The following is a 21,291-nucleotide window of genomic DNA, read 5'->3' as shown; positions in this document are numbered from 1 at the left end:
TCCAAGAGAGGAAGATGAGAATGGTAACTTGTAAGTGCTTGATGAATTGGTGTGGAAGCATGGAGCCTTGGAGGAGAGGAGTACCTTTTGTAGATGAGAGAAGGGTCAAAGTTCAAAGTTCAAACAGTCAAAGAGAGAAGGAATCCAAAGAGAGGGTTGCAAGCTGGAAGGAATCCAAAGAGGAGCATCTTTTGCATGAGTGGAATTCGGAAAAGGGGGTGGGGTGAGGTATCCAAGGCTTTCCACCCCCCCAAAAAGCGCAATAGTGCACGAAACACGGGAAATGCGGGACGCGAGGGCGCAGGAAACACGGAATGAGGATGTGCAGGCCAGGTGGCCCAAACAAGCATGTTTTAATGTACGAAATCGTACCGTACGGATCGTACCATATGAACTATTCTGTACAATGTACGGAGGCAACTATGGTGTACACACATCTTCCTATTCCAACCCAAAAAACAAAACCAAAAAGAAAAGGAGGAACCGACAACAAAAAAATGGCACAAAGTAAAGAACAAAGAAAGAAAAATCCATCATTCCCCAAGGTAGCTTCTCCCTCCTCCTAACCTCTAGGTTTTAATCTGTGGAGTCAATCTGAAATCAACCTTCCTTCTCAGATAAGGTGGTAGAGAACCCGTTGGCCCCAAAACTAGCACCCCTTGCAGTACTTTTCTATCTTGAATTTCAATCGGGATGAAATACAATGAGATTCTCTGAATCTCTTTTACTCTCCAATTGCCTCTTGCTATCATAATGACCAATGAGCCTCCAAACCAATTTGCCCCTTGGTTTACTCGGGGATTGGCCTTAAATTGTGCTCCTTGGGTAACAAAATTTTCCTTAAATGTTTGCTGGTTGAATGGCCACTCGAATCTTCTGAAATTGCCCCAGCTTTAGTGATTGAAATTCAAGTCTCTAGGCCTCGAATTTTTTAGTATGCTTCTTTAGGTGGCTGCCAAACCCTAATTTTTGCTGTAAATTAGGGTTTACAAAAGAGATTAATCAAAATCTCCATATTCTCTAATGGTTGATTTTGCTGGAAATTGTTGAGGAAGAATGAGAATAGGTTGGAGGATGAGAGAGAAATTCTGACTTCCACTCGGAGAAGATGGAAGAAATCACCTATTGCCCTGTCTAGATAGCCATGAAGGCTGTCTCCATTGATGGAACACCCCAAATATGATGTTGCTTGGCCGAAACAACCCTCAAATTGTTGTCACCTACTATTGTAGTATCTTTTTGGCATGTCTCCAGCTCCTAGAGGGTCTCTTGAAAAGCCTCAAAAACGTTTTTCCCACTTGCATAGGCAAGTTTTGCCAAGAGGCAGTAGTTTTCCAAAACAATTTCCAACATTATCTAGCTTTATTAAGTTAATTTTCAAAATATTAATTTTGAAAAATAATTTAATAACTGTTTATGGCTTTTTTTTAAAAAAAATGGCTAGGCCAATTTATTAGCAAGTGATCTTGAGCACTCAATCACCTAGAATTGGCATTAATTAATTAATTAATACCAATTCCCTAGTGTTATTGACACTAATGGCTAATTAAATATTCTAGGCTAATTTTTGACACCAGATAACACCTAGTATTTGTCAGGCATCACTTATTACAACTTTCATCTTTGGCACCAACTAATATCTTAGGGCCTTGGATCCCATATTGCAAAATAATTAACTTGCATCTCACATGTGTAAGTGACATTTGCACATTTGATTAACTTTTAGTCAAATGCTAAGCAAAGCATTAAAATTTCACCTCGTGATAGACCACCCCGTTGAAATCCTTGCAATTGTCCTTGATTGCATTGCAGTGTGCCAAAGCAAAGCATGCTACAGCAGAGTTTCCCAAAAGGCATCATAGTCAGAACAACATGGACCACTGCTGTTCAACCATGCTAAAACCAAACACTTGCTGAAAATTTCCGGCCCTCATAACTAAGTTACGATTGACCAAAAAGAAACAACTAGAGAATGGGAAGTCATCACACATAGAATGAAGTGAAGGCATGAGCTGACACAGCAGTAGAAACTAATATCTATGTGCAATTTTTGCAGCCTGAATTGGTCCAACAAGTCGAAAATGATTTGGTGAACATCTTGGCAGGAGGAACAGCACAAGATGTTGATATCCTTGAATCTTTTATCGTTAGTTTTGCTTTGTAGTTGTTTTGTTCTCTGACTTTTTACCATCATGTTATAGAATACATCATGGGCAATGCTAAAATTTGTTAAATAATCCTTAATTATTTTAGCACATGTCGAAGTTGTGGAACAAGAGGAAGATGCTGATGATGAAGAGGAACCGCTTGAGCCAGCTGCAAAGGAGGCTGCAGTTGCTGGTCCCAGCAAGTCTGCTGTTGAAGGTCCTAGTACTCAGCATGACAAGAGTGATTCTGATGATTATGAGTGACAGTGACATATTGACTCACTTTTAACAGTCTTTAAAGAATGTACACATGATCAAGCTTATTCAACAAGAAAGGAAACTATCAGACAGCCTTGGGCCATTTAAGGTGCGTCAGTGTACTGGAGGTTCCCTGTAAAAAGATGAGTAAATTTTCATGAGTTGGCTGAAGTAAAATGTACTGGTTGATCCTGTAAACAGCATTGGGTTGTACTCAATTGCACTTACCTGTATTAGTGTCATACTTCACAATCATATGTAGTTTGTTGTCTTTGTTTCTCATGATTAAAAGGTATGGATTGACAGGAAAGTAGCCTTGTGGGGAAACAGGTTGTCTTTCCTTTTGGAAAAATGTTACTCGAGAAGCATCTTCTCAGAGATATGTGTCTATTTCTTCCTTGAGGTGAAAAGGAAGGTGCCTCCTCTTTTAGCACCACTCAAATCATCACCTTATGATAATCTTTGATGATATCTGTAAGTTATTTAAAAATTGTAACCCAGGATTGAGCTTCAACAAATCCTCTTTGTTTCTATTGTGGAGTCTTTCTACTACATATAGCTTTCAGTTGTTTTTATTGTTGGTTGTATGTGTCACATGGCTTTCTTACATTTTGGTCTGAATATTCTTCCATAACACAATAAGAATTTATTGCCAGAAATTGCGGAAGAGCAGGGTCCCAAACAATAACTGCCACAGCAATAAAATATTCAAAAGCATCAACTCACCAACTTTCAATAGAATCTTAACCAATTATGCCAGAAATGAATAGCACATATATCATGTATAAAGTAGTGTAGAACTTATTAGTACTCAATAAAATAAGGGTAAAGGTTTCAGGTTCTTTCTTAGATCTAGATTACATCTCATTCTTGACTCCCAACTGAAAGGACTACCATTACTCCAAAGGTATTTGAGGAGAATGTTCCACATTGATAAGGAGATTGGACACCCTGGATTAAATGGTACTATTCCAAGGATGAATCCACCTTTTATTAAGCTTCTAAATTTATATGAGGAGTTGGATAGGTCTAGTAGGGGCAACAACTAGTTTTCTCCTTAAAAAGGATGTTCCATTCACCCTATAGTAGATGACATGCTTGAGGCCAAATGCATAGATGAAGATCTTGTGCTAAACTATGGAGAACTTAGAGTAGAATCTAAGAAGTAACTCTCATCAAATCTTCATGGCACTATGCTCCCATAGGTTTCCATAGCAATCTTTATGCATTTTTGAAAGCCTCTAGAAATTGGCATGGAGGTTGAATTGCCAATCCAAATAGAGCCAAATGGGTCCAAGGAAGAATATACTAGATGTTGGGGATAAGAAGCATTTGGATGCCCAACTTGTAGCTATTTAAATTAGTAAAATTTTGAATGCAAGGAAGGTTTAGCCTCCCTTTTTCCTTTGGGAGCTTGCAATCTCTTAGGCAATTTTGGGGATTTTAACCCTTGTTGCATCACTACTCTAAAGGAAGTTTCTATAAAGAGACAAACTACCTTTGGAGGTTCTCTACAATTGGAGAGAGCTAATAGTATTGGGGAGAATAACGTGCTTGAAAGCATAGGAATTCCAAAAGGCTGAAAATCTTTCCTTCTTCACCAACCTAGTAATCGAGGGACTATGACATAAGTCTTCTTATGGTTAATTAAAAATATTAAGGCAAGGCAAAAACCATTTAGATAGCTCAAAAGGACATGGCAAATTTCCCATTGCTATGGGTTGCACTATTCATTTATCAATAAAAGAGGTTAAGAGCCATATCCTTTTGCCATTGCCAAAGTGATTCCTTGTAGGTCACCTTTGAAATTCTTACTTTAACTATCCAAGCAAGAGTATCGATAGCAACCAAAGAAAATATTTTCCTCCAAAGATGTTTACAAACTTTGTGAAACGTGTTTACAAACTTATGTATTGAAGGGATTGCAATAGGAAATCCTAATTTAGCTTATCGTAGGCCTTACCAAAGAAGAACAAAGAATATGAAGTCTTGCTAAGTCTTTTGGCATGTCCAACCCCTTTCCACATGATGATGGCATACAAGATAAATCAACCTTTGAAAAATTCTTCCTAGCCTATTGACCAACTTGGAACGTTAGTCTCCTAGGTAGAGTTTAAACGATTTTCATTTAGAGTGTCATTGTCATCTTTTTATCAAATCAACATAAAAATTCCATTCCTATTTAGACGGAGAGTATCAACCATACATGATTCACTTCAACAATGTAGAAGGGGTAAATGAGAGGAATTTGTTTGGAATCCACTTAAGCCAAGAGGCTTACCTTTTTTGTAAGGGTCTTTGTCTTCTTGCTTTGCTTGCTAGCTTATTGCATGATGTTTAGAAAGTGGTGTTTTTGTTTATGACATATATAAGATTGAGATGGCAACATGTGGAGTCATGTACTAGGATTTTAATAGTGACCATTATACAAGAAATGTATATATTTGTAGACTTAGGATCAAGCTTACTCCACTCTTCCCTAAGTACATGCATAAATGTCTCATAGCCAAAGACACATAAGTGATCATAATTAGGCCTCTTTCTAGACCATAAGTTGAGTGGAAATTTTCCACCCAATGGCTTGCTAAGATACTTGTTGATCAAACAAACTATTGTCATTATAGCTTTAGGCTAAAGCCTATTAGTGAGACTAGGATTAGAGAGCATACTATAGACCCTTGAATAGTCCTATTCATATTCTCAACCACACCATTTTAAGTAGGATTCTCTGGAGCCATCAAATCTCTCTTTATACCACAATTATCAAACAAGTTATTGAACACATGTAAGGTGTATTCACTACCATGGTTAGTCCTCAAGTACTTGAGTTTTCTATTTGACTAATTGTCAACATATGCAAAGTAAATTTCAAAAGCATCAAGTACATCACTCTTCTTACAAAGAGGATAGGATTGAACTTTTCAGCACCAACCCTCTTATGAGACAACTTACTTTGTTTACCAAAAGACAATGCTCACAAAAACTAAGATTAGGGAAGTTCAAATATGGAAGACAATTCAAATGGCATAAAGATTTCATTCTAGTAAAACTAACATGTATCCCAAATAATGACACCATAAAGAAATTGATGGATGTTTAGTGATAGCTATAATATAGTCTTTAACCTTGGAAACATGTAAAGGATGCAAAGTACTAGATTTAGGTCCTTTGGCAACAACAAGAGGCATTTTCCTAATTTTCCATATGTGATCTCTAAAGATCACCATGTAACCATAGTCGTCAAGATGTCTTGTACTATTTAGAATCTTAGTCAAGTCTGGAATATGCCACACATTCTGTAAGACAAAGAAAGATCCATTAGGAAGTGACAAAGGTATATCCCCAATACCAATAATGCTACATGCATAGTTATTACCAAGACGAATACATCCTCATTTTCTAGCATCATGAATGGTAAACTGCTCTTTATGTGGAGTTATATGGAATTATGCTCTAGAATCCAAAAGCCAATTTTGTGACATACAACTATCCATGGTAACTAAGAATGCATTACCAAAAGAGGATACATACAAAACATCTCTCCATCATTAGTGTTACATGCATTAATGTCCTTTCTTTTTTCCTTGCTCTCCTCTACCTTTTTTGCCATCCTCTTTGTTTTTCTTTTTGCCGTTTTTCTTGTTTTCCCACTTGTAAAGCAACCATTCTTTATATATCATTTCTTATTACAAAAGATGCATTCCACATTCTTCTTACTACATGACTTACTACTTGACTTGCCTCTCAGACAAGTTTCCTTGGCATTTGATCTTCATCACACAATGAGTATACTATAGCTCTTTGACATTGCATTGTTCTTTTTATTCATCTCCTTAGTGAGCAAATTGCTCTCAACATTAGTACTGGTAAGACCGCCTATAGGTGCAAAGTGACTAATGGCTGTTCTAAAAGTGTTCCAACTCTCAAGCAAGGTGGCCAACAAAAAAACATAGCCTTAATCGAGTCATTGAAGGCGATCCTCTAATATATGAACTAGTTGAAAATAGTATTGAACTTATTGAGATGGTTGGATATAAAAGCCCCCACCTCCATGTGGAGATCAATGTGTTGTTTCAACCAATAAACTTGTGAAGTTGCATTACCAAGCTCTTTCCATATACCAAACATACCACCTTTGATGTCTTTTACATTAAAATACATAGACTTTGAGAGTGTTAGGATGATAATTGAATATGAAAACTTATCCATTTCTTCCCATACATAAATATCCATGCCATCATGCTTAATATCTTTGCATTTAATTCATTTTACATGCTTCTTCTAAATCAATACAATGTAGATGTGCTTTCTAGTAAGAAAAATTGGTGCCATCCAATTTTTAAAAATAAATAATACATTTTGAAAAGTGGATGAAGAAGTCATAATGGTTGTAATATGTCTCACACACCAAAATACCAAAGTATGCTTAGTTTAATGTCAAAAGAGACTAGATTGAAATTTACGTGTCCACTAAAGCCAAACATGGTTAAAATAGCATCAATAGTGCAAAACTAAAACAAATGCATACCAATAAGCACATGAGATTCCACTTGTTTTATTATTGCACATACATCACAACATCCAAAGCATCACCATTTGTAACCTTCTCAACAAGAGCTAATAGTGTCTGTTGCATATATCCTATAAATGATATTGCTTATTTATGCATTCACAAAAGTCTCAAATTGGATAATAAAGGTAGAATGATACTTGATCTACTTATTCCATGCTATATAAGCTTCAAAATAGGACCTCAATTACCTCAAATAGTTAGGGAATCCATCTGTAAACAAATTTTGATTTACTATGTAAAACTGTTGTCCAAACCAAAACAATTCTGTTTTGCGTAAAATAGAGGACCAAAACTACACAAAATCAATTGTTAAGCTAAAATACAAACAAGGTGATGTTGGGGTAAATACTAATGGCTAGCAACATGTGTGGGTATCTCTTATATTAATACACATTCATATGTAAGTGAAGATATCTAAGAATAAGGATATTGTTGATTGTACCCACAAAGCCCTCTTGTGTGCTCTCTATCTCTCTCATCCTCTTGCACTCATCCATAGCTTCTACCTCATATTCCACCATTGCTTCCCTCTCAAATAGTACTAGAGCAATGTTCATGGAGGCTCATACTTGGAATGAGGAGCATAAGGAGTAAAGCTTCATCGTGAGGATAGAGGATTCAAGTTTCTGCTATGATATTTTTGCTTGTTGTTTGCATCTTCATAGAGGTGCTATTCTCTCTTTTGAGCTCTAAATAGGTACATTAGATTGGGAACCATTGAGGCTCAGATTAGAGAACCAGTGATGCTCAATTTGGGAGTTATATTAGCCCATTTTAGAGAATATTTGGGCAGCCATTGGTGGTTGGTTTTCAAGTCAAATAGCTTGGTTTTGGATACTCATAGAGATTGAGTAGCATTGAAGCTTTCTAAGAGAAGAGGAATTAGCATTCTCTCCTACTTTTCTCCTCTGAAAAATATTGTGCAATGAAGAAGAAAGTGATAATATCTTTCAAGCATTCACTTTGGGAGCCATCTTATTCATTTTGAGTGAATATAGAGCATCCTATAGAAGTGTGGCTAGCCATGGTAGTTTGATAGCACTTCAATATTTTGGTCATAAATTTTGTATCAAATATTAGATTGAGACTATTTATAGCTTGAAACAACAAGAACAATGAGAGTTATAGATTTATTGATCATAGAGAAAATTTCTTTTAGGATTTATCATTAAACACATGTCTTCATTCTAAACGTTCAAGTTAAGCTCTCTTTCTAGGTCTAAAATCTTTGAAATCTTGGTCAACATTTTCATTTATCTTTATGAAACCAGCTAAAGTTTCTCATCTAAAAGCAAGAGAAAATGGGTTCCATCCTAGCTCTTTTATTGGTTGGAAAAACATTGTATAGTCACATTCCTTTTTTTTTTTGGCAAAAAAATTAATTTGACATGAAGTTTGTGTTGGGGTAAAGGCCAATGACCAATAGCCATGTAGTATTCTCATCACGGGGATCTAATCTGAGTCGACCAAGTGCTTGAGATGTAAACTCGATTTGGAGCTAGAATAGCCCATTTTGGTATTGATTTGGGTAGCCATTAGTGGCTAGAAGTGATGCAAACTAGCGTACATTTGGATGCTTGAAAATAGGTTTGGATGCTCAAAGAGATTAGGCACAATGTAAGCTTTTCAGGAGAAGGGAAATTAATTTTCTCTTCCATTTTCTTCTCTGAAATTATGTACAAGAGAGGAGAAAGTAGAAATATTGTTCAAGCATTTAGTTTGGAGCCATTCCATCCACTTTGAGTGGATAGAAAGCATGTTGTTGTAGAAGTTATGGACAACTACGATAGCTTGACGGCACTTTCATATTTTGGCCATAAATTTTATATACAATATCAGATTGCGATGTTTTATGGATCAAAATAAAGAGTGTGACCAGAGTTACTGATTTGACCAATTGCAAAGTTGATTTTGTGTAGTTTTTAGTTCTCTATATAGAAAAATAGAACAATTCTCATTTTGACAACACTTTTGGACAGTAGCTCACACTCGTAGGCTACTAGACTACTCTTGGCTTGGGATGGCATGCAGATTTCTATGGATCGATTGAGTTGAGAAATTTAGCATATTGTTTTATGCTCACTTTGTAGATATTATACATGGTAAAATGAATTTTTGAAGACAATTTGCATGTACTTAACCTCAAGTGGTTGTTTTATGCTCAAAAGATAGCCACAATACTTGGAAAAGCTTGTAAAAATTTCCTATTTCTTTGGGAATGTTGAAATATCATTTGTGCATAAGTGTTATGCTAATTTGATATTTGGATAGCCATTGATTGGCTTTACATGGCACTATGTTTGTAGCCAATTGGTCTATTTTGAGCTTGTAGTTGGGTATTCCTCACAGTTTTTGGTATGTAGACATACTTTTGTCATTATGGCTCCTTCATTAAGTTCAAATAATACATTGTTCAATGTTGAAAAGCTTGCTGGTAGGAACTTTTCATATTTGAAAGAGCAAACATACAATGTATTGGTCCAGAAGAAGCATGTAAAGCCAATCAAATATAGTGGGATTAAGCCAGAGGACATGGATATAAATGTATGGGAAGAATCAGATGAGCTAGCACACTCTATGATCATATTGTTACTCTCAAAGTTCATGTACTTTAATGTAAAAGACATGTTTGGTACATATGGTGTATGGAAAAAGCTTTGTGATCTATATGAAAAAAAAAGTGCAATGTCACAAGTTTACTCGCTTTAAAAACTCATTATCTCTGCATGGAGGATGGGGCTTCAATGTTTGATTAGCTCAATGAGTTCCAAACCATTTTCAACAAACTGCTATCTCAAAAGATCGTCTTTTATAATTCAATGAAGGGCACATTCTTGTTAGTCACCTTTCTTGAGAGTTGGGATGCTTTTGGGATTCCCATGAGTAAATTCACGCCCATTTGGAAGAAGAAGTAAAAAGGAAAGAAGGAAAAGGAGGATGCTAGCAAAGGGAAAAGTCAGGTAAAGATTGAGGAGATTAATGGATGTGGTAGTGATGATGGTGATGTCTTATTTGTATCCTCTTTCGGTGATGCATTCTTGGTTGCCATGGATAATGGTATGTCTTGGCATTGACTTATGGATTATGGAGTATCATGTCATGTTACTCAACATAGAGGTTCTTTACTTATGATGTTGGAAAGAGATAATTCACATGTCTTGGTAATAACTATGCATGCATCATTGTTGGCATTGGGAATGTACACTTGTCATTGCCAAATGGTTCTTCTTTTGTTTTATGGAATGTACGGCATCATGTTTCACACTTGATAAAAAGTTTGATCAGGACAAGACAACTTCATGATTGTGGTTATAGAGTGATCTTTGGTAATCATGTGTGGAAGATTTGCAAGGTATTTCTTATTGTGATCAAAGGGCCAAAATATGATACTTTGTATGCTTTGCATGTTTTGGTGTTAAAGACCATGTTGTAGTTGTCTCTAAATATCCATCTATATCTTTATGCAATCATCGTTCAAGACATCTGTCACTCACTAGAATGAAAGCTTTGTGTCGTTTATACTATATTCCCTTGTCTAATTTTTTCTAATCTTGGCTTTTGTGAGCATTGTCTCTATGGAAAGCAAGATAAAAATGTCTTGATTTGATTCATAGTGATTTTTGTAGGCCAATACCCATGGTTCATTGGGTGGAGCATTGTACTTCGTCACCTTTATAGATGATGCCACAAGGAAGATTTGCGCTTATCCTCTTTGTAAGAAGAGTGATGTGTTGAATGCATTTTAAAAATTATTGCTATTGGTAGAGAACTAATCAAGCAAGAAGCTTAAGTGCTTGAGGATTGATAATGGTGGAGATTATACCTCATGTAAAAAAAGTCTTTACAAACTTTTGTACAAGCCATGCTATGAAGAGAGAGTTGATAGCTCTTGAGAATCCTCCTCAAAATGGTGTGGTTAAGAAAATGAATAGGACCATTCGAGGAAGGGTCTATAGTATGATCTCTAATGTTGGTCTCACTAATAAATTTTGGGCTAAAGCTATAAAGATAGCATTGTATTTGATCAATAGGTCTCCTAGTAGTGTATGTTGCCATTGAATGGCAACATACTAGAGGAATAATGGTTAGGCAAGAGACTTAGTTATGATCACTTCCGTATTTTTGGCTGTGAGGCATTTATGTATATGCCTAGGGACAAGTGGAGTAAGCTTGATCCTTAAGTCTAAGAAATGTGTTTTTCTTGGCTTTGGAGAGTCAAGTAAAATGGGCTATCACTTTAATAAATACATGGGTTTTGGTTTCAATAAACATATTATTTATGGTAAATGCATAGGTTCTAGCAATGTGAGATCTTGAATAAAAGAAACTGATACACAACCATGATGTCATCTTTAATGAAACCGTTTGAGGTCCGCTGCAAAAGTGGTATTTCAAGGGGATGGGTAGCCAACACATGAGTAGATTATACAACATATTCCACATGATGAAAGGCTTGGAGTGCTTACATGTTGAGATGGAAGTACCATAAGATGGTCGACAACCTCCTACCTTATAGGATAGACATGTAGGACACTAGAGGCTCCTATTGAGCTAGTTTTATGCAAGTCTATGAGGGTTTCTACACCACTAGATAGATACACTCCATCTCTAGAATATGTCATGGTCACGGATTATGGTGAGCCTTCTTGTTATGTAGATCATAGGACCAAGAATGACAGTCATCATAAATAGAAGAAGGCTATGCAGTTAGAGATGCTTTGGAAAAGAATGCTATATGGGAGCTAGTCTCTTTGCCTAAGGGAAAAAATGCATTGCCATGTAAGTGGGTCTACAAGCTAAAGGTATCTCTATCTGATGCATTTCCTAACTATAAGACAAGAAAATGTTGCACAAGACCTTTGACATGTAGAACTTAGGGAATGCTAATCACATTCTTGGTATGTGCATTCTACGAGATTGAGACGAAAAGATACTATGTTTGTCTCAAAAGGAACACATTGGGAAGGTATTGGAGCATTTCAATATGGAGAGGGGGAAGGCTATTGGTGGTCGATTGCTTCCATATTTGAAACTTAGCCAAGAGGATAGTCCTAAGTCAAATAAGCAAATTGCTATCCATAATTGGTAGCTTGATGTACACCATGGTTGCTACACATCTAGACATTGCCTATATAGTGGGAGTAGTTAACAAATATATGCTCTTTGATTATATAACTCAAAATTGATAAAGTGCATAGCATTGCAATGGGCATACACAAAAATCTAAGAACTTTGAAGTTCTAGTTTCGCCCCATGTTAGCCTTCTAGCTAGTTGCATGTCTCTTTACATTATTATCACCTACTTGACATAAGATTTACACAAGTAACCCTAAAAATCCCAACAAGTTAAGATTCTGAAACTTCATGCCTCCAATGCCATGCCTTGTATAGGAAATCGATCTCCATATGACCAAAGAATTTCCTTCATTGTACGAGCGAAGGGTGGTCTTCTTATCAAAAGCTCGATTCATTTTTGATATTTGAAAATTTCTTTGAGAGTTTTTAGGTGGTGATAAGTTCTCATTTTCATTATTTTTACAAGCATACATACTAGTGGATCTCATCATGTTGGTTGAACTTACACTTGTTGAGGTTGAAATTGATGTTGAGATTGCAACTGCTTAGTTAGGTTTGGGTGTGGAGCAAGGGTATGAGCAAATTGAGGAGTAAGAGGAAGAAGTACCGTAGCTCACTTGGTGGATAGCTTAGGGTGTCACATGGGACCTTTGCCACCCATTGAGTGCTCTTCATTGATGGTCGCACTTACCTTGAGTCTATCTATCCCACTCTTGGGCTTGTTAATGTGTTATCCTCACCCTCCTCATTAGTAGAGGTCTTGTCCTAATCCAATGCTCCTCATCATTGTGGTTATGGCCACCTTCCTCTTTCTACCTTGTTTGTTTATCTTCAAAACAATATTATTGTTTGCAAGATTGCAAGGGGAAGAGGCTTCTTATCTTTGGATTAACGAGGGAGATAGGAGCACTAGACACGAAATCGGTGTTCAATCTTGTGGGCTGGGAGAAATCAGAAATCTCCATGCCTAGCCATGATGCACTAGAGAATGCTTAACTTGGTAGCAAATGCTATCATCTCAACATTTGCTTGGTGTGGGTATCACAGTAGATTAGAGTAGAGGGAAAGAGAGAGCAATAGATGTGTGAAATAGAGAGTAAACTAAAGAACAAGATCTTTTTATAAGAAACTTACTAAAAAATATTAAGGGGGGTTCATACACGGTTTTATAAATGTGTCCATTTTGACCCTTCCCTTTGCATTATCATGTGCCATGCTACATATGTATTCACTATAAATATGTTCTGCCATCTTTTTCTAATGCGTGCTTGAGTTTTCTGTCTAAGAAATTTAGCAATAGCCTTTGTATTCTCTAATGTGACCAATCATTCAAATATATATTTAAAAAATTGGTTGATTATTTTTATAAGATAGCTACCATTTATGCAACCACTTCCATGGCATGTTCTTGAAATATGTACATGTAACTTTTCCATACCTTATGTACTCCAAATTTTCAAATATCTGTACTTCTCCAAAAACTATGATCCATGAGCATATAATATACATTGCCAAAATATAGATAATTGATATTAGAATCTATTGCCCCGATGAACATAAGTTTGCATTCACAACAAAAAATCGCATGAGCACACTATTATTATGAAAGATAGCAGTTAAAATAAAGTAGTTAGGTGCATGAAATTAATGTTCTTTAGCTAGATGTAGAAACATTATTATTCTTGTATTCAAGCTTGCTTTGAGCTAATTATAAGCTCTCCTAGATTTGAATTAGACAACCCTTGATAAAGAAAAGGTTATGGGGTTGAAACGTGCAAGGTGCCCAATTTTTTGTGGAAATCCTAAGCCTAGCCCTAATGTATATCAAAAAGTGAATGGAAAAGCTCATTCTTGTGTGTAAATTTTCAAACCCTAACCCTAGGCCTAATGTAAACCAAAAAGTGAATGGAAAATCACATTCTTGTGTGTAAAAATTTGAAAACAACCCTTCGCCTTACTTATATGTAATCCACTTGTGCATCTTGTTTAGAGAGAGGAAAAATAAGAGATTGAGAGTGTGTGTGTGTGTGTGAGGAACTTGGAGAATGAAGCTCTTGTCTCTTCTTGCTTTCCTTCTCTTCTTTCCCTTCTTCTTCCATAGCTTGGAGGGTGACACGTAAAGGGTAAGGTTGAGATTGAGTGAGAGTGTGCAAGGGAGACTAAATGATTGGAGAAGCTCTTCTTCACATATTTTTTCTTCTCCTTCTCTCAGTTTTCTCTTTACAATGGAGAGTTTGTGGATCAAATTGAATGCAATGGAGTAGTGAGAGTAGATTGTAGAGTGCTACTTGAATAATAAGGTTTCCTACCTTCTACAACATTCAGACCACAATGCATGAAGGTGAGAAGGTGAATCTACTACATCTTGAGTCTTTTAGTTTTCTTGCTTGCATTGGGATTGTAGGGAAAGAGCATAATGGCTTGGAGATCGGAATGTGAGTCAACTATTTGTGAGATGGTTAAGTTGTTTTGTGTTTGAAACTCGTGAAAGAATAAGAGTTAGTCAATCTCCCACCATTGAGAATCCGCACCAACATTTTGGTTCTGTTTTTGAGACAAAGGATGGAATCAATCATCAAAGGTATTTGCATTCTTACCATGCAACTAAACAGAAGGCTTCTTCATTTGAGAGTAGGATAGAACAATGAGGAATTAAACTCCCATTTTTGTGCCTAACTTATTCTGAAACTCGTATGGCTAGGGTATCAAGTTGGATCAATGAGAAATTAGTTTGAAATTTGAGGTTGATTGCTTAAAATAGAGTAGAATAGATTAGAAGCAGTAAACAAAAGAAAACCTTCAAAAAGTTTTTAAATGAAAACTCTCTAGTCTTCTATTACATAGGTTAGCTTGCAACATGTACTAGTTTTTTTAATGGATTCAATGCATAAGTATTTCACAGGCATTGGAGTTACCACATCCCATCCACCTCTCTTGTGTGACTATCACTCGAGTGACAAGTCCTCAATCAAGCAACTCCATTGCACTTGAGTCCACCACTGCTCAAGTTCACCCATGTCACTTGAAACACCACTAAAGCCACACGAGCACACATCATTTTGTTGACTGCAACCAAAAAGTGGTATTGAGAGTAAAGGGGATATGAAAAGGAGCTATCTTTAAACACATATATAGAAAGTTAAATCAAAAGTGAATGGGAAAGCTAGTAAAGAAGACTATCACGACAATTGTCACAAGCAAAGGTAGTAATGTAGATTCAGATGCAGCTTGTTATCCTGCAATAGTAGATGAAAGAAGTAGCTATGAGAGGAGAGAAGGGTGGAATTAACACCTAGGACTAGTAAAGTAGCTAGAGTGTGAAAGAGAAGACAAAGAAAGAAGAGAGAGTTCTACAATGGCCACATTGCCAGTAGTTAATGAAGAGGGATTTTTAAGTGTTGAGTCATGCTCCTTCAATTGAGTCTAAAGTAATTCCATTTATTTTTCTTGAAGGTCTTTGTTGCCATGTCATGCTCCTTCAATTGGTTTTGGAGACCGTGAGCACCAAGTCACACTCCTTCAATTGATCTCCTCTCTTGCTTTGCTTGAAGTAAGGACTTGGCACTTCGAGCATAGGGAACATTAGATTTCGACACGCTATAATTTTGCATGCTAAACTTTCAAAAGACAAGGCCCAATTTCTTTGTCATTTAAAGACTCTATCTAATTATTTAGAAGCTTATCCTTTGAAAAGGAATATATGGATGCATTTTTGCACAGGTATCTGATATGTGTGAAGGGGGGGAAGGTCTCTCATAAATACATATGTATATCATATGGATTTAAGATAATGGATTTTTCAAGTATAATTTTTACACGTCTTTTACATTCAAAAAGGTGTCATGTAAAGGGATTATTTATAGATTGAATAGAAAAGGAACATATTTTATTCATAAATTTATAGATAAGGTTTTTTATAAATAACCATTAACTGCTCATGATATAGGGTGCATGCGCACACACACATAGTGAATCTCCTGAGGGCACTCATCTCTTGGGGGGTTCACTATATGTAAATCCTTACTATCGCATGCATTAACGTCCTAATTTTATAATCCCTTATATGTAAATTTATCCTTGATAAGGCACCCCCTCCCCTTTTCTTATTCAACTCATAAATATCCCCATTAAATAATACCCTTCTATATGTCTTTATGAGTGAGATATCCCCTCCCCCCCTGTGACTTGAGTTTTCAACATATGTTGTTTGCGAGCTAGCATGTGGGATCTATGATCTAAATATGTTGAGTGATAATAAGAAGAGAGAACTACTAAGGCTCAAGATATTAACACTTTTGATTGTCCAAAAATTGCAATAGGAGGTGGAGTCATCTTTGAAAAAGGCTAGAACACAAGTAGAGTGACAAGGCCATCAATGATGTGCTTAGGAAACAAAGTATGATAATTTTTATAAAATCACACTATCTTGAATATGTTAAATTACACCAGATTTTTTCAAGTAATATTATATCTCTTCAATTTTTGTACAACTAATGTCTATCCAAGTTCTCTATATCATTTTTTCATTTGTCACCACTCTACATATGTAATCCATGCATTAGATTATAACCAAGTAGCATTTCTTTTATATTGTTTATATGTGCCAATGTTGGTTAACACTTGATGATTAAATGTGGACCTAAATCTTCAATTTGTGGATAAGATATAAGCCATTAGCTCTCTCTTGTTCTCCACCATGCCTTGTAGGTTTGAAGTAGCATGACTATGATTGGTAACACAAATTTTATTGTTACAAGGATTGACAATATTGATAGTATGTTCTTTTGCAAACCATAGAGTGTGAATCTACATAATGTGTTGTAATATAGATATCACACAATGACTATTGTATTAGATCTTTGTCAAATTCCTTATATAGTAGAATAAGGTGTAAGAACCAGAGCTTTCATTACCACATAGTGGGTTATATGGTGATTTGTCCAAGCTTTAATAATCAATTTTTTAAGTTCACCAAGTTCTCTTTGAAAGGAGTTATAATGTTATTTAATACTAGCTTATCACAAAATTTGAATACTATATCATAAGATTTTGAAACATTCACCTTTCGTGTTCTAGCAAATCTTTGGTCTACATGGTCCAATATTGCATCAGACATTTCCACTTTTTATAGCCATTATCTTGTCACTGAGATATAGGATCATTTACCTAGGGTGATGCAGGAGAGAGATATTGTTGCTTTAACACCTCCTATAGAAGGCTTTATGGATATATTTTTTCATAGTTTGATCTTTCCCATCTCTCTTAATATTCAAATTTTGTCCATTGAACCTAATTTCAAAGATAACATTTCAAATGGTTTATAGGTTTTTCTTTTACCACTTTAGGATGTAGAGTCCATGCAAAGCATATATACAAAAATAAGAGCTTCTCAATGGTTCTATCAAGAGCATGCATTCTATAAATGTGAACTCTACATAGTGGAATATTAAATACTACTTTTAAGCTTGGGTCTTTCGTGTGCTTGTTTGGAGCTTTCTTCAATACACCTTATCAAGTACTTTTACAAAGCTCATTTCCTTTGGCACATATATATGCTTCAAGGTCTTCAAATTATAGGCATAAAAGTGCATACTTTTAAACATGCTTTGGGTAATGATACATTACTGCCATATACTAATCACACTATATTCTCCTATGCCCGAAACATGTAAGAATTTTCCATTCCTTCACTCATTAATGATCTACCAAAAGAAAATATGCTATTACACATTGCACATTGAACCACAATGGATCATCTTTCCTATTGGAAGGATGAAGAGCTCTATTAATTAATGTTATAGTCTCTCTTTCAACTTTTAATTCTTAACTATTTGACACATGAAGTTTTACAATGAATTTTTAAAATCTTATTACATTCTACATGGATACAATCATCATCCCAATACATACAAACCCTTTTTTGTAAAGCTTATTTTCTCTTTTATGAAAACTTGTGTTTTTGCTTAGATAACAACAATTCCTTTTTCCTAGATGCAAAATGGTATCTTTGTTGCTTTGTAACCTTTCCATACTTTTTTTCATAATTTCCTTTAAACTTGAATTCACCTTCTCAAGCAAATTCTTTTTTGACTGCAGGACTGTCACACACATTGCCAACAAAGTTGAGCAAATATGTCACATCCTTGATTGGAGGCACATAAATTTTCAAAAGGCGCCTATGATAGATATTTCCATCAACCTATGAATCTAGAATCTTTAAACCTTACATCTTGGACTTTTGTTTTCATGATTAGATGAAGTAGAAGGCTTGTTTCTCTTGTAAAGCAATGGTATCAAAATTAAGCTCAAAGTGAGGATTATATATGGCTATACTCGAAGCGCATACTTCCATTTTCCAAAAAATGTAAAACAAATATAATAGTTTTCTCGTTTGAAACAAGAAAAGCAATGGAAGGCTAAGCGCTACTTATGAATAAAAACCTTGGAATGACCTATAGTGTAATATACTTTTCTTAAACAATACTAATGTTTGCACGCATGGAATGCTAGGCCACTTCACAACAACTTCGTTGCCACGAAGCGAAGTTGCCCACATGGCAACTTCACTGGACACTATTTCTCCTCTTTCTCTCTCCTTTTTTCTATCTACTAATTTTCTTCCTCCTCACACACACACTCTCTCTCTCTCTCTCTCTCCAATTCCTTATCTAAAATTTCTCTTTTTCTTTTTGCCTTTTATTTTAGTTTATTTTCTCTCATCTTGTTCTCTCTCTCTCTCTCTCTCTCTCTCTCTCTCTCTCTCCTCTCTTTTCCTCTATTTTTTTCATTTTTTTCTTCTCCTCTCCCTCTCTTCACTCTTTAAATATTTTCATTTGGGATTTATCTTTCCTCTATAATTCTCTCTTTGTATTCATATTCTCTCTCATAATCTTCTTCTCTCTCCTTTTCTTGTCCCCCCTCTCTCCTCTATTTTCCTTCCCTCTTTTCTTCTCTTAAATTTTATCTTCCTTCTCTATAATTATCTGTGTTTATATTCTCTTCTTCTTCTCTTTCCTTTTCTTCTCTCCTTGCTCTTCCTTTTTTTACTTCTCTTAAATTTTATATTTCCCCTCTATAATTCTCTATGTTCCACCCCTCTCTCTCTCTCAAAGTATGTGAAAAACTATTAGGTAAAATTTAAATTTAAAACAAAGCTTTTGATATATTTAATTAAGAGGAAAAAATGAAAAAAAAAAATAAAAAGTCTAATCTAACTAAAAGAGAGGAAGGAGAGAGAAACTTTTGATATCCTAAAAACTAATGCCCATTCTATTAAAAGTACGAATTCCATCGACCATTTTTTTCCAAAGGAATTCAAAGATGGAGAGAGAGAGAGAGAGAGAGAGAGAGAGAGAGTGTGTGTGTGTGTGTGTGTGTGTGTGTGTGTGTGTGCGCGCGCGCGTGCGCACGCACACGTGCACGTGATGAGTAAAACATATGGACATAAGATTACAAAACATTGGACATCATAGGGAATTTTTGTGAACATAGAAAGTAAACATTGGAGCACACTTTTTGAAGAGTCCTTAACAATTCAAGAATCTATGTAGACTTGTAGTCTTTTCAATTGGGCATTACATGTATACTGCAAATATGGCAATTGGATGCTTTTTCTAAAAGCATGTTGAACACACAAGGATATTCTTTTGACTATTTGGCAATTTTCAGCTTGCCTTTCAAGGCATGCACTCTTGGGTATACCTAGACACAAAGGGATCATGCATTCTTGGATGTTCAATTGTTTCAAATCTACACCTACTTTTGTCAATCACTCCAGCAAGTTTATGTGATTGCTGCCATGCAATGATTTCAATCTCTCATATGGATGTCTTCTACCACTTTTTTTTTCCTTAAGAAAAAGAATTTAACTGTATATTTATGAGAGAATGAACAATGGTTTCATGCAAAGCAAGAGTGTGCATGTATGACTTTATCATCATTCATCGGATTTTTTAGAGGAAAAAGTGAAGCTGAAGCCTCTGCTAGTTCAAGCAGGCCACATATAGACATTCATTCGTATACCAAAACAAGGTCAAAGCTTTTATAGGGTAAAGGAGGCATCATAAGAGAGACTAGTTTTTCGTATAAGAATCTCTTCTTATGAGGGTAATACAACGTGAGGAGCCCTACGGTTTGAAAGAATCAAATGCTGCTGCAGTTTTGTTACCATACGCGACTGTAATTATCAACAGTGAAAAATTACCAGCGAGACCATACAATTCGGATGCCATGGATAGACAAGGCCCTGTCGAGGTGAAGAGATCAACTTACTACTATAAGCTAACTGGCAACATCCACCGCACTGGCGTCAAACTTTTGCGGGATGGTATAATACGCAGGACAGTCCAGCTTCCCAAGATGCAAAGTATAATACATGTTAATAAGTTCAGGGCCTTCTCTCCAAGCCAAAGAGCGCTTTCAAGCACCCCCTTGCCACCAAAAAGCTTGGCGATCCTTGCTGTTAAAACCATCTTCACAGATTTGAACCGTAGCATTCGCACCTTGTTGCAGGGTTATACGTCATGCTGGCCATGCTCAGGTCTATGACTGACCTCATAGTCGAGATGCACAAAAGCACGCTCTATATCTGGTAAGGACTCCAACTTGTTCTGCAGGGATTCCCCGATGTCATGAGCCATCTGCAAGGGCATATCGGCCGGAAGTACAATATCAACCTCGGCAAAATAGTGAGAACCAAATGTATATGCTCGGACGGTGTCGATTTGGCGAATCTCCTTGTGATGATTCCAACAAAGATAAGTGAGTTTCTGCAGGTATTCAGGGGAGGCGGTCTTTCCAACCAGAGAGTTCACATTCTCCAGCACTGTCACGGACCAAGTTCTGATAGTGTATAGTGCCAGCTGCTCAAAAAGTTAATGTTAGCCCGTGGCCAAAAAGCTTAAGCTATAATCAATCTTAGAAGCACATCCACGATATCAACAGTCACAAATAGTACATACACAAGTAAATTTACTTCTCAGCTATGTTTCCGTGCACGGACTCGCTTGGGTTAAACTTTTAACAGGAATGAAGTCAACAAGATTAAGAATGGCCACAACACGAAAAGTAAGAGCTCTGAATGAAAACTAAATCGCTGCCAAATCGGAACTTGAGAATGCATATGCATTATGACGGTGATACAAATCACAGAATCGGTCTTGGATGAACATGATACATAAAGTGGTGAACATCAAAAGAGCAAAGGCTGAAAAGATAAGGATAGAAGGAGTTGCTTGT

General features: G+C 36.1%; 2 protein-coding genes across 4 annotated transcripts in view; one reads left to right on the top strand and one right to left on the bottom strand.

Annotated features, from left to right (window-relative positions):
• Positions 1 to 2,940, top strand: part of TAF7 (TBP-associated factor 7) — a 35,969-nt gene extending 33,029 nt beyond the window's left edge. The window contains exons 4-6 of one of the 2 annotated variants that reach the window (XR_015690248.1): positions 2,057 to 2,128; positions 2,259 to 2,514; positions 2,712 to 2,940. Coding sequence is in view for 1 of the 2 variants with exons in the window: in XM_087674476.1 (XP_087530602.1) it covers positions 2,057 to 2,128; positions 2,259 to 2,411 (225 nt within the window). In the remaining variant the exon portion in view is untranslated. Of the gene's footprint in view, positions 1 to 2,056; positions 2,129 to 2,258 lie in introns of both variants that reach the window. The other variant, XM_087674476.1, reaches the window with a different exon arrangement.
• A 16,706-nt stretch (positions 2,941 to 19,646) lies between these two features.
• Positions 19,647 to 21,291, bottom strand: part of LOC148038708 (metal tolerance protein 11-like) — a 63,451-nt gene continuing 61,806 nt past the window's right edge. The window contains exon 6 of one of the 2 annotated variants that reach the window (XM_087674472.1): positions 19,647 to 20,915. In XM_087674472.1, the coding sequence (XP_087530598.1) occupies positions 20,568 to 20,915 (348 nt within the window). In that variant the 3' untranslated portion in view covers positions 19,647 to 20,567. The remainder of the gene's footprint in view (positions 20,916 to 21,291) is intronic. The other variant, XR_015690245.1, reaches the window with a different exon arrangement.

The sequence above is a fragment of the Lygodium microphyllum genome, chromosome 3 (genome assembly GCF_053477565.2).
Source record: "Lygodium microphyllum isolate KBCC chromosome 3, Lygodium_microphyllum_v1.1.10, whole genome shotgun sequence".
NCBI classification, from domain to species: Eukaryota; Viridiplantae; Streptophyta; class Polypodiopsida; order Schizaeales; family Lygodiaceae; genus Lygodium; species Lygodium microphyllum.
Note: the sequence above shows the minus strand (reverse complement) of the source record. Positions and strands in the feature narration are given on the sequence as shown.